Source organism: Oncorhynchus gorbuscha, linkage group LG06, assembly GCF_021184085.1.
Source record: "Oncorhynchus gorbuscha isolate QuinsamMale2020 ecotype Even-year linkage group LG06, OgorEven_v1.0, whole genome shotgun sequence".
Taxonomy (NCBI): Eukaryota; Metazoa; Chordata; class Actinopteri; order Salmoniformes; family Salmonidae; genus Oncorhynchus; species Oncorhynchus gorbuscha.
The window spans coordinates 63,251,238-63,265,295 of NC_060178.1; the positions used below are offsets into that span (position 1 = coordinate 63,251,238).

General features: G+C 43.6%; 1 protein-coding gene across 1 annotated transcript in view; it reads left to right on the forward strand.

Annotated features, from left to right (window-relative positions):
- eno4 (enolase 4) overlaps nucleotides 1–14,058 on the forward strand; it is a 36,980-nt gene that overhangs the window by 3,743 nt on the left and 19,179 nt on the right. Inside the window, exon 3 of the mRNA XM_046353815.1 lies at nucleotides 6,675–6,874. Coding sequence (XP_046209771.1) covers nucleotides 6,675–6,874 — 200 coding nt within the window. The remainder of the gene's footprint in view (nucleotides 1–6,674; nucleotides 6,875–14,058) is intronic.

Consider the following 14,058-nt stretch of genomic DNA (forward strand, 5'->3'; position numbering starts at 1 on the left):
CCTTCATACTTCTTAGTAGTTGGTATTCAGACTTACCCTTGTGTAGGTGTGTGTAAAGGGCTTTGCAGGTGTGGTTCCCTTGCACATGCTGTATAAATGTAATTGAAATGCTGAAAACTCTTACCCGCTTACCGGACAACAGATGTTCTCATGGAGTTTTCATTCAATAGGGTTTTCAGTACATTTATCTAAAGCCGTCCCTTTAAATTTGGTGTAGCTTTTAATTATAACTTTTTTTCCCGAAAGACTCACTAGAATATATGGAGAGAACAGTTCAGAATTTTAGGGATCATATTAGGAAAAGCCATGAATCCGTAAATACACTCATATTCGTCTCCTTTTCAGCACCAACTGACAGATTTAAAAATACTCTGATCTATATTATTTAGGGTTAGGAAAATATTTATGAATAATAATAAAAAACAGGTTTGGACAGGCTTTATGCACAAAATAAATTGGTGAATCAAAAAACGGTGTTTCGATTCATCCTGAAAGTTGCCATATTTTAAACAGTTAAATCCATGAAATATTGGACGGTGATAAAAGTGTATAAGAGAGCTTGAACAGTAGTCCTATAAATCTACCCTAATAATCCTCCCTAATCACGGAACTGTGATGACAATAGTCCAGTCGTCGTGAATTGAGTACCCCAGGCTGCAGGTTTAAACTGCTATGTATGGTCTGCGTTTTATAATGATTCAAATCGGCTACATGTCCCAAATTATTGCACAATTTGTAATATGTTAGTCTAATATGATCCACTGTTGCTAGCGATCCTCAGGAACTACCACACAAACGTACCAGAGGAAAGAAAGATAAACTAACGGTGTAATGGAATGATGCAAAATGTAAGGAAACTAACACTAAAGTGACAGTTATAAATGTATGTGGGTAGAACTGACGGTGGCTACCGATAGTGGTTCATATTTAACACTATACAAATTGTAAAGCATACAGTAAATAGTCTGGGCATATAATTTAAACATTCTAGAAATTATAAATAAACTCGGTAGGTTTGGCGCTATACGGTCATTTGCGCATGGCTACAGAAGCCTATAGCTTGTGTCTCCAAATTTCAGCTTTGCAAGTTATAAGTCCAGCATTTCATACAATTCACTGTGCAAAAGGTAATATGTTGATATGCTTCAGTTGGCTGCTATATGACTGGTTTCACATTTGTTTCCAGCTATCATAAGATAGGCCTAAAATAGATCTAAAACAATTGTTCCATTTATGCACACTTAACTCGGGTCGGAACCCCCCCCCCCCACATGAATAGACGTATGATATAATTTGTTGGTATTGGAGGTGTGACCATAGTCAAATGTTGGGGGGATATCTCTATGGAAGTGACATTCAGAACTTTATGGTTTCCATGTGATGTTCGCACAAGGATTGAGTAAAGTCTCTGTTTATTATGGCAAAACTTGTTACAGACCATTACTGTATACGGTGGCTTGCAAGGAGTAGTCACCCTTCTTGGCATTCAAGCTATTTTGTTGCCTTACAACCTGGAATTAAAATAGATTTTTGGGGGGCTGGTATCATTTGATTTACACAACATGCCTACCACTTTGAAGATGCAAAATATGTTTTATTGTGAAACAAACAAGAAATAAGACAAAAAAACGAAGAACTTGAGAGTGCATAACTATTCACCCCCCCAAGTCAATACTTTGTAGAGCCACCTTTTTCAGCAATTACAGCTGCAAGTCTATTGGGGTATGTCTTGTCCCGTCCCGTCCCTTGTATATATTGTTTCTTTCTTCGTATATATTTCGTATATATTTTTCTTCAAATTTTTCCTTCTACGGACTGCAACCCACCTCACCCAATGCGGTATAGATCTGCAATTTGTTTATACTTTAGAACCGTAACCCCCTTCAGAAGCTAGCCAGCTGACTAGCTACTAGCTAGCCGTCATTTAGCCACTGCTAGTTTGCCATCACCGTTAACTGGGACATCTGCCAGCTTCAGCCCGGTAAACTCCTGCCAGCCTGCACAGTACGATATCAACCCAGAGCATATCTGACTGCTTTCCTCCACCATATCGGCAGATTCCTACCGCAAGCTCTGAACCTTTACTCCCCCGAATCATCGCAGTTAGCTAGCTGCTATCCGAGTGGCTACTCCTGGCTAATGTCTCTGTCCCAAAGCAAGCACCAGTTAGCCTGGAGCTAGCCTCGAATCTAGACCCATCTCCCAGCTAGCCGAAGAGATCTATCAAGCAATTCCTGGGCTTCAATTACCTCTTTTGCCAATTGGCCTGGACCCTTTTCTTTTCCATCATGACTCGTCTGCCGACGTAACCATCCGAGGGGGTTTCAACAGGCTCCCCCGTTGCGACATCCCCCTGAGGCCCATCTGCTAGCCTGCTGCTAGCCCCTGTCTGCTAACGGAACTCTCTGTTCCGAACGCACTAGACGAACAGTTCTTTTAGCCTTTAGCCATACTCTTATCCTACTCCTTTTCTGTTCTTCTGGTGATGTAGAGGTTAACCCAGGCCTTCCAGCCCTCAGCATCACTCCCATTCTCCAGACGCTCTCATTTGTTGACTTCTATAACTGTAAAAGCATTGGTTTCATGCATGTTAACATTAGAAGACTCCTCCCTAAATGTGTTTTATTCACTGCTTTAGCACACTCCGCCAACCCGGATGTCCTAGCTGTGTCTGAATCATGGCTTAGGAAGGCCACCAAAAATCCTGAAATTTCTTTTAAAAATCCACCTTTCCAGAAACAAGTCTCTCACCATTGCCGCTTGTTATAGACCCCCTTCAGCCCCCAGCTGTGCCCTGGACACCATATGTGAATTGATCACCACCCATCTATCTTCAGAGTTCGTACTGTTAGGTGACCTAAACTGGGTCTTTCTTAACACCCCAGCCGTCCTATAATCTAAGATAGATGCCCTCATCTCACACAAATGATCAAGGAACACACCAGGTTCAACCCAAAATCCGTAACCATGGGCACCCTCTTAGATATCATCCTGACCAACCTGCCCTCTAAATACACCTCTGCTGTCTCCAGGATCTCAGCGATCACTGCCCCATTGCCTGCGGGTGTAATGGGTCCCGTGGTCAAACGATCACCCCTCATCACTGTCAAACACTCCCTAAAACACTTCAGCGAGCAGGCCTTTCTAACCAACCTGGCTCGGGTATGTTGGAAGGATATTGACCTCATCCCATCAGAAGAGGATGCCTGGTTGCTCTTCAAAAGTGCTTTCCTCTCCATCTTAAATAAGCATTCCTCATTCAAAAAATGTAGAACTAAGAACATATATAGCCCTTGGTTCACCTCAGACTTGACTGCTCTTGACCAGCACAAAAACATCCTGTGGGGTTCTGCATTAGCATCGAATAGCCCAGATAATCAATAATTTCAATAAGCATTTTTCCACGGCTGGCCATGCTTTCCACCTACCCCGACCAACACCTCAGCACCCCTTGCAGCAACTTGCCACGCCCCCCCTTCTCCTTAACCCAAATACAAACAGCTGATGTTCTGAAATAGCTGCAAAATCTGGATCCCTACAAATCAGCTGGGCTAGACAATCTGGACCCTCTCTTTCTAAAATTATACGCCAAAATTGTTGCAACCCATATTATTAGCTTATTCAACCTCTCTTTTGTATCATCTGGGATCCCCAAAGATTGGAAAGCTGCCACGGTCATCCCCCTCTTCAAAGGGGGAGACACCTTAGACCCAAACTTTTATAGACATATATCCATCCTGCCTTGCCTTTCTAAATTCTTCGAAAGCCAAGTTAATAAACAGATCAGATCAGACCATTTCGAATCCCACCGTACCTTCTCCACTATGCAATCTGGTTTCCGAGCTGGTCATGGACACACCTCAGCCACACTCAAGGTCCTAAACGATATCATAACCGCCATCGATAAAAGACAGTACTGTGCAGCCGTCTTCATCGATCTGGCCAAAGCTTTTGACTTTTGACACCTTCTTATCGGCAGACTCAATAGCCTTGGTTGTCAAAAGACTGCCTCGCCTGGTTCACCAACTACTTCTCAGACAGAGTTCAGTGTGTCAAATCGGAAGGCCTGTTGTCCGGACCTCTGGCAGTTTCTATGGGGGTGCCACAGAGCTCAATTCTCGGGCTGACTCTTTTCTCTGTATATATCAATGATGCCGCTCTCTCTGCGGGTGATTCTCTGATCCACCTCTACGCAGACGACACCATTCTGTATACATCTGGTCCTTCTTTGGAAACTGTGCTAACAAACCTCCAAACGAGCTTCAACGCCATACAACACTCCTTCCGTGGCCTAAACTAAGTGCATGCTCTTCAACCGATTGCTGCCCGCACCCTCCCGCCAGGCTAGCGTCACTACTCTGGACGGTTCTGACCTAGAATATGTGGACAACTGCAAATACCTAGGTGTCCGGTTAGACTGTACACTCTCCTTCTAGACTCACGTTAAGCATCTCCAATCCCAAATGAAATCTAGAATCGGCTTCTTATTTCGCAACAAAGCCTCCTTCACTCATGCTGCCAAACATACACTCATAAAACTGACTATCCTACCGATCCTCGACTTCGGCGATGTCATTTAAAAATAGCCCCCCACACTCTACTCAGCAAACTGGATGTAGTCTATCACAGTGCCATCCGTTTTGTCACCAAAGCCCCATATACTACCCACCACTGCGACCTCTATTCTCTCGTTGGCTGCCCTCACTACATATCCGTTGCCAAACCCACTGGCTCCAGGTAATCTATAAGTATTTGATAGGTAAAGCCCCGCCTATCTTAGCTCACTGGTCACCATAGCAACACCCACCCCTAGCACCAATTCTAGAAGGTATATTGCACTGGTCATCCCCAAAGCCAACACTTACTTTGGTCGCCTTTCCTTCCAGTTCTCTGCTGCCAATGACTGGGACGAATTGCAAAAATCTCTGAAACTAGGGTCTTATATGTTGGGATGTTATCGATCTTTAAGCATCAGCATCACTTTAAGCATCAGCTGTCAGAGCAGCTTATCGATCACTGTACCTGTACACAGCCAATCTGTAAATAGCACACCCGACTACCTCATCCCCATATTATTACTTACTCTCTTGCTGCACATATTCTTACTCTATCATCTGCACATATTTCACTCCAGTATTAATGCTAAATTGTAATTATTCCACCTCTATAGCCTATTTATTGACTACCTCCCTACTCTTCTTCATTTGCACACACTGTACATAGCTTTTTCTTTTCTTTTGTGTTATTGATTGTACGTTTGTTTATGTGTAACTCTGTGTTAATGTTTTAGTCGCACTGCTAAGCTTTATCTTAGCCAGGTCGCAGTTGTAAATGATAACTTGTTCTCAACTGGCCTACCTGTTTAAATAAAGGTGAAATTAATACCATTGGTATTTTTGCCCATTCTTCAGGGCAAAACTGCTCCAGCTCCTTCAAGTTGAATGGGTTCTGCTGGTGTACAGCAATCTTTAAGTCATACCACAGATTCTCAATTGGATTGAGGTCTGGGCTTTGACTAGGCCATTCCAAGACATTTAAATGTCTCCCCTTAAACCACTCAAGTGTTGCTTTAGCAGTATGCTTAGGGTCATTGTCCTGCTGGAAGGTGAACCTCCGTCCCAATCTCTGGAAGACTGAAACAGGTTTCCCTCAAGAATTTCCCTGTATTTAGCATCATCCATCATTCCTTCAAATCTGACCAGTTTCCCAGTCTCTGCCGATGGAAAAACATCCCAACAGCATGATGCTGCCACCACCATGCGTCAAACGTGTTTGCTTATTTTGTCTATAAGTAATGGCATTTTTTCTGGCCACTCTGTGGAGTGGCCTATGGACAGATACTCCAATCTCCGCTGTGGAGCTTTGCAGCTCCTTCAGGGTTATCTTTGGTCTCTTTGTTGCCTCTATGATTACTGCCCTCCTTGCCTGGTCCATGAGTTTTGGTGGACGTCTTGGAAGGTTTGTTGTGATGCCATATTCTTTCAATTGTTTAATAATGGATTTAATGGTGCCCCGTGGGATGTTCAAAGTTTCTGATATTTTTTTACAACCCAACCCTGATCTGTCCTTCTCCACAACTTTGTCCCTGACCTGTTTGGAGAGCTCCTTGGTCTTTGTGGTGCCGCTTGATTGGTGGTGCCCCTTGCTTAGTGGTGTTGCAGACTCTGGGGCCTTTCAGAATAGGTGTATATATACACTGAGATCATTTGACAGATCATGAGACACTTAGATTGCACACAGGTGGACTTTATTTAACTAATTATGTGTCTTCTGAAGGTAATTGGTTACACCAGATCTTATTTAGGGTCTTTGTAGCAAAAGGGGTGAATACATATGCATGCACCACTTTAACATTTTTTATTTTTTAGAATTTTTTGAAACAAGTATTTTTTTAGAATTTCACCAATTTGGACTATTTTTTGTATGCCCATTACATGAAATCCAAATAACATTTATTTTAATTACAGGTTGTAATGCAACAACATAGGAAAAACAACAAGGGAGATGAATACTTTTTCAAGGCACTGTATCATGGTATTCCTAGGACTATAGTAGATTATGTAGCAGACAGCATCATCATTCTTCTAAAAGGCATCATAGTAGGTTTTGCCTCACATTGTCCACCCACTGCTTTTTCTTGCTAAAGCCCTCCTCCCCCTTGTCTTTGTGTTTAGACAACATGTTCTGCGGTGATATCAAGCCACAGGGAGGTCCTCGACAACAGTTTCCAGGACCCAAGTGTTGTGACCAATATCAACAATGATAAGAGGAGGGATTCTGTGATGGCCGCTCTCCACTGGATCCATGAATCACTGAACACAATCCTAAAGGGCTCTGATCCCTGCGACCAGACAGGAGTGGATAAAATACTTAGGTACGCATCCTCTCTAGAGCTCTGTGAACAGATATGTTTGTGAAACCAGTAGTTGTCAATACTGAAAGTCAAGATATTGGTGATGAATGATTATCAGATATTATTCGCAGAGTGCAGAAATAATATATTTTTTTTTTACATGGTTGGATATGTAACTAATAACTATAAAAACAACCTTGCTGAAATACCCCCAGTTCTAATAATAACCCACCCTCCTGCTGTAGATTTGAACCGATTTACAAGTTTTGAAAATTGATTGTCCTAAGGTTCCATTACTTTGTCCACTCATGGAACCTGAACACACAAACTACATTTGGGTGATTTTCACAACATTTTGGGTGTTTTATTTAACTTTTGTACACCAGCGGTGTTCCCGGACCGGTCATTGGAAATGAACGAGTGAGACTACAATTAGTGTATAAAATTGAGTTCAGGCACATGCCCATTCATCAGATGGACACACTTCCTCTCCCAGACCCCCACATGCAAGTGTGTTTGAGCGCACACACACCTCACTCTTTAATGGCAACCTCCACGGGAACCTGTGACAAATAGCACAATATGTTTCATTCTGAGTATCTGTTGTAGTCAAAATAATCCATACATTATGCTTTTTTTTACTCAAATAATGAGTTGTATGAGCTCAGGTCAATGAGGCCTACAGGCTATAAATAGCTAATAGAAGTTCAAAACGTGTAATGTTCACAAGAACTTAAGTTGATAAAAAGATCTAACACAACATTAAGTGATAATATATGTATTACTATGGATTTATAATCAACTATAATGGGGCGGTCATTTTGGAACGGGAACACATCATTAATGAACATGAAACGAACACAACAGGAGGGTTAAATTAAGTCAAGGTCAGTGTTGAATGAATCATAGCAATCATAGGTTGAATGCAGCATTGCTGTATGGTGCGCTCAATATGTCTTGTAGTTGAGTAGCCAGCCTAGGCCACTGCTCAAATGTTCCTGTAATAGGCCTGGGTTGGTTGTTGGTTATTGGTTATTCGTTGTCAAGCTTTAAAAGAATGAAGCCAGACTGTAGCTCAGTTGGTAGAGCATGGCGCTTAACGCCAGGGTATCCCCGGGGCCACCCATACGTAGAAAGTATGCACACATGACTGTAAGTTGCTTTGGATAAAAGCGTCTGCTAAATGGCATATATTATTATATATATAGTAGCCTAGATGCCAAAATCCAAGCTGTCTGTACACTTTCCCTCAGCTGCGAGCTCTAAACAGGACACACGAAAGCAGCGCAATTGACATTGCATTCACCCAATGCAAGTGCATCGGGCTGTAATTCCATAAAGTAGATGACTCAGCTGTTTACTTATTTATACTCGCTGTGTGTCCTATGGTCCGTGTGCAAATCCTTTATTTGATAAAGATTACATTTTCAGCAATGACCTGTTAGAACAGAAACTTGGCATGAACATTTAGCCTACATGTTTAAAGTTTCGGTCCAGTAGAATAATTGATTGTGTGGGTCTGGGAGGAGTGGGGTGTGTGTGTAGGCAGTGCATTGGCAGTACTTTAGCAGTACTTGCTGTGACTTGTAGTGTAGAGCATCAGGGGCGATATGGAAGCGGTCCAAAATTATTTGACAACACAAATAATTGCACGTGTCAATGGAAAGATGTGTCAGGGACTGGATTCTGCCCGGCCTTGTGTTTGACATGTGGTCTAGACTTAAGGAAATGCATTGATTCAATGGAGCCTAAACTATTTGGTGTATCTAATGTAAAAAAAAATTTTTACCCCTTTTTCTCCCCAATTTCGTGGTGTCCAATTGTTGTAGTAGCTACTATCTTGTCTCATCGCTACAACTCCCGTACGGGCTCGGGAGAGACATTACATTACATTTACATTTAAGTCATTTAGCAGACGCTCTTAGAGACGAAGGTTGAAAGTCATGCGTCCTCCGATACACAACCCAACCTAGCCGCACAGCACGCATCCAACCCAGAAGCCAGCCGCACCAATGTGCCGGAGGAAAAACCGTGCACTGCGCCTGGCACGCCACAAGAGTCACTGGTGCGCGATGAGACAAGGACATCCCTACCAACCAAGCCCTCCCTAACGATGCTAGGGCAATTGTGGGTTGCCCCATGCACCTCCCGGTCACTGCCGGTTACGACAGAGCCTGGGCGCAAACCCAGAGTCTCTGATGGCACAGCTGGCGCTGCAGTACAGCACCCTTAACCACTGCGCCACCCGGGAGGCCTGTATCTAATGTAATTAAATAGTATATCACAGCTGCAACATTTTAAGAGTATCTTCTAGTTAATTAGCTATATTATTCTAGTTATTTTATAGAAAATACAAAACTAGATTAATAACAACAGATTAATAACAATCAAAATAAATTAATGAAATTAATTAATTAAACCGGTTTGCCTGTTCTAGCTTGTGCTAAATCCTAGTGAAATATATCAAATGTCTGATAAATGTTCCCAGACAAATGTATTAAATGATAAAGAACTTGAATCTCCATCCAGCAAATCCTGATGCCACCCAAGTCACGCAACGGTCTAAGGCACTGCATCAGTGCTAGAGGCGTCACTACAGACACCCTGGTTAGATTCCAGGCTGTATCACAACCAGCTGTGATCCCATAGGGCGGCGCACAATCGGCCCTGCGTCGTCTGGGTTTCGCTGGTGTAGGCTGTCATTGTAAATAAGAATTTGTTCTTAACTGAAAAAAAGGCAAATTCCAGTTGTCTTAAGAGGAATATTTTTCATATTTTTCTCCTCAAGTTGGATGGCATAGCTTGTAATGCCAATACTTGTCTAACAGTGCATGCATATTATATTATTTGAAAGGCATGGCACTTCTCCAAGCTGTAATGATCACATAATATGATCTCACAGAGATTGGCATCCCTGGGGAGTCACAAGGGCACTAGGTTAGAGGGAGGAGGGGTCACTGCTTAGCTTTACCCCTGCCCCCGGCGCATACTGTGCCAAGATGCCAAAGCCTAGCATGCTATTGTCCTCTGCTGAACTGCTGTCGTTCTCTCCTCTTGGCAGAGCTGCAATATCAAATTAGATACCCTTGCCTAAAGGGTATTGCGTTAGTGACACAAACATGAAATCATACAAATTTCAGCTGGGTTGTTTCTGAAAAAGTCTTGATTTGGTTTACACTGAGTGTACAAAACATTAGAAAAACCTTCCTACTATTGAGTTGCAATCCCTTTTGGCCTCAGAACAGCCTAACTTTGTCGGGGTATGTTCTACAAGGTGTCAAAAGCATTCCACAGGGATGCTGGTTCATGTCCACTCTAAGGCTTCCCACAGTTGTGTCATGTTGGCTGGATGTCCTTTGGGTGGTGACCATTCTTGATACACACTGCAACTGCAAAATGTTGAGTGTGAAAAGCCCAGCAACATTGCAGTTGTTGACACACTCAAACCGGTGTGCCTGCTACCTACTACCATACCCCGTTCAAAGGCACTTAAAATAAATGTTCTTCATTCACTGAATGGCACAAATAAACAATCCATGTCTCAATTGTCTCAAGCCTTAAAAATCCTTCTTTAACCTGTCTCCTCCCCTTCATCTACACGGGTGACATCAATAAGGGATCATAGCTTTAACCTGGATCCAACAGGTCAGTCTATGTCATGGAAAGAGCAGGTGTCCCTAATGTTTTGTACACTCAGTGTATACAGTGCATTTGGAAAGTATTCAGAACCCTTGACTTCTTCCACATTTTGTTACGTTACAGCCTTATTCTAAAATGGATTAAATCATTGTTTACCCTCATCAATCAATACACAATAACCCATAATGACAAAGCAAAAACAAGTTTTCAGCAATGTTTGCAAAAGTATTTCTTTTTAAATAAAAAATGAAACATCACATTTACATAACTATTCAGACCATTTACCAGTACTTTGTTGAAGCACCTTTGGCAGTGATTACAACCTCAAGTATTCTTGGGTATGACGCTACAAGCTTGGCACACCTGATTTTGGGAATTCTTCTCTGCAGATCATCTCAAACTCTTTCAGTTTGGATGGGGAGCGTCGCTGAACAGCTATTTTTCAGGTCTCCAGAGATGTTAGATCTATTGTTCAAGTCTGGGCTCTGGCTTTTCAGGTTTCCTCCAGACGTGACGCTTGGCATTCAGGCCTAAGATTTCAATCTTGGCTTCATCAAAGCAGAGAATCTTGTTTCTCTGGTCAATCTTGGCAAATTCCAAGCTGGCTGTCATGTGTCTTTTACTGAAGAGTGGCTTCAGTTTGGACACTCTACCATAAAGGCCTGATTGTCCTTCTGGAAGGTTCTCCCATCTCCACAGAGGAACTCTGGAGCTCTGTCAGAGTGACCATCGGGTTCTTGGTCACCTCCTTGACAAAAGCCCTTCTCCCCTGATTGCTCAGTTTGACCGGGCAGCCAGCTCTAGGAAGAGTCTTGGTGGTACCAAACTTCTTCCATTTAAGAATGATGGAGGCCACTGTGTTCTTGGTGACCTTCAATGCTGCAGAAATGTTTTGGTACCCTTCCCAAGATCTGTGGCTCGACACAATCTTGTCTCGGAGCTCTACGGACAATTCCTTTCACCTCATGGCTTGATTCTTGCTCTGACATGCACTGTCAACTGTGGGACCTTATATAGATAGGTGCGTGCCTTTCCAAATAATTTACAATCAATTGAATTTACCACAGGTGGACTCCAATCAAGTTGTAGAAACATCTCACGGATGATCAATGGAAACAGCAAAATGTTGAGTCTCATAGCAAGGGGTCTGAGTACGTATGTAAATAAGGTATTTCTGTTTTTTGAAAAAATTCTAAAAACCTGTCTTCGCTTTGTCATTATTATTGTATGTAGATTGATGAGGGAAAAAATAATACATTTTAGAATAAGGTTGTAACGTATGAAAATGTGGAAAAAGTCAAGTTGTCTAAATACTTTCCGAATGTACTGTATACTGCATATCAGGGTTCTCCTGATTTTTTTGGGGGAACATTTTCTGAATTTTCATTGTTGGACATAAAAGACTAAAACCACCAGGAAATCAGCTCCAAGTGAATTTAATTTGGGAAGTCTGTTCCAAAGTATTGCCACGCATAATAGAGAAATACTGCATATGTTATTGTATACAAATGTTTTTTTATTTAACTAGGCAAGGGGCGGCAGGGTACCCTAGTGGTTAGAGCATTGGACTAGTAACCGAAAGGTTGCAAGTTCAAATCCCCGAGCTGACAAGGTACAAAATCTGTCGTTCTGCCCTTGAACAGGCAGTTAACCCACTGTTCCAAGGCCGTCATTGAAAATAAGAATTTGTTCTTAACTGACTTGCCTAGTAAAATAAAGTCAGTTAAGAACAAATTCTCATTTATAATAACGGCCAAAGAACTGCCTTGTTCAGGGACAGAATGACAGATTTATACCTTTTCAATCTAGCAACCTTTCGATGAGGCAGCCTATAGGGAGGAGGTCAGAGACAACAACCTCTCCCTAAATGTGAGCAAGTCAAAGGAGCTGATCGTGGACTACAGGAAAAGGTGGGCCAAACAGGCCCCCATTAATATCGACGAGGCTGTAGTGGAGCTGGTTCAGAGTTTCATGTTCCTTGGTGTCCACATCACCAACGAACTATCATTGTTCAAACACACCAAGACAGTCGTGAAGAGGACACAACAACACCTTTTCCCTCTCAGGAGACTGAAAAGTTTTGGCATGGGTCCCCAGATTTACATTTACATTACATTTAAGTCATTTAGCAGACGCTCTTATCCAGAGCGACTTACAAATTGGTGCATTCACCTTATGACATCCAGTGGAACAGTCACTTTACAATAGTGCATCTAAATCTTAAAGGGGGGGTGAGAGGGAATACTTATCCTATCCTAGGTATTCCTTAAAGTGGTGGGGTTTCAGGTGTCTCCGGAAGGTGGTGATTGACTCCGCTGTCCTGGCGTCGTGAGGGAGTTTGTTCCACCATTGGGGGGCCAGAGCAGCGAACAGTTTTGACTGGGCTGAGCGGGAGCTGTACTTCCTCAGTGGTAGGGAGGCGAGCAGGCCAGAGGTGGATGAACGCAGTGCCCTTGTTTGGGTGTAGGGCCTGATCAGAGCCTGGAGGTACTGAGGTGCCGTTCCCCTCACAGCTCCGTAGGCAAGCACCATGGTCTTGTAGCGGATGCGAGCTTCAACTGGAAGCCAGTGGAGAGAACGGAGGAGCGGGGTGACGTGAGAGAACTTGGGAAGGTTGAACACCAGACGGGCTGCGGCGTTCTGGATGAGTTGAACGGGTTTAATGGCACAGGCAGGGAGCCCAGCCAACAGCGAGTTGCAGTAGTCCAGACGGGAGATGACAAGTGCCTGGATTAGGACCTGCGCCGCTTCCTGTGTGAGGCAGGGTCGTACTCTGCGGATGTTGTAGAGCATGAACCTACAGGAACGGGCCACCGCCTTGATGTTGGTTGAGAACGACAGGGTGTTGTCCAGGATCACACCAAGGTTCTTAGCGCTCTGGGAGGAGGACACAATGGAGTTGTCAACCGTGATGGCGAGATCATGGAACGGGCAGTCCTTCCCCGGGAGGAAGAGCAGCTCCGTCTTGCCGAGGTTCAGCTTGAGGTGGTGATCCGTCATCCACACTGATATGTCTGCCAGACATGCAGAGATGCGATTCGCCACCTGGTCATCAGAAGGGGGAAAGGAGAAGATTAGTTGTGTGTCGTCTGCATAGCAATGATAGGAGACACCATGTGAGGTTATGACAGAGCCAAGTGACTTGGTGTATAGCGAGAATAGGAGAGGGCCTAGAACAGAGCCCTGGGGGACACCAGTGGTGAGAGCGCGTGGTGAGGAGACAGATTCTCGCCACGCCACCTGGTAGGAGCGACCTGTCAGGTAGGACGCAATCCAAGCGTGGGCCGCGCCGTAGATGCCCAACTCGGAGAGGGTGGAGAGGAGGATCTGATGGTTCACAGTATCGAAGGCAGCCGATAGATCTAGAAGGATGAGAGCAGAGGAGAGAGAGTTAGCTTTAGCAGTGCGGAGCGCCTCCGTGATACAGAGGAGAGCAGTCTCAGTTGAATGACTAGTCTTGAAACCTGACTGATTTGGATCAAGAAGGTCATTCAGAGAGAGATAGCGGGAGAGCTGGCCAAGGACGGCACGTTCAAGAGTTTTGGAGAGAAAAGAAAGAAGGGATA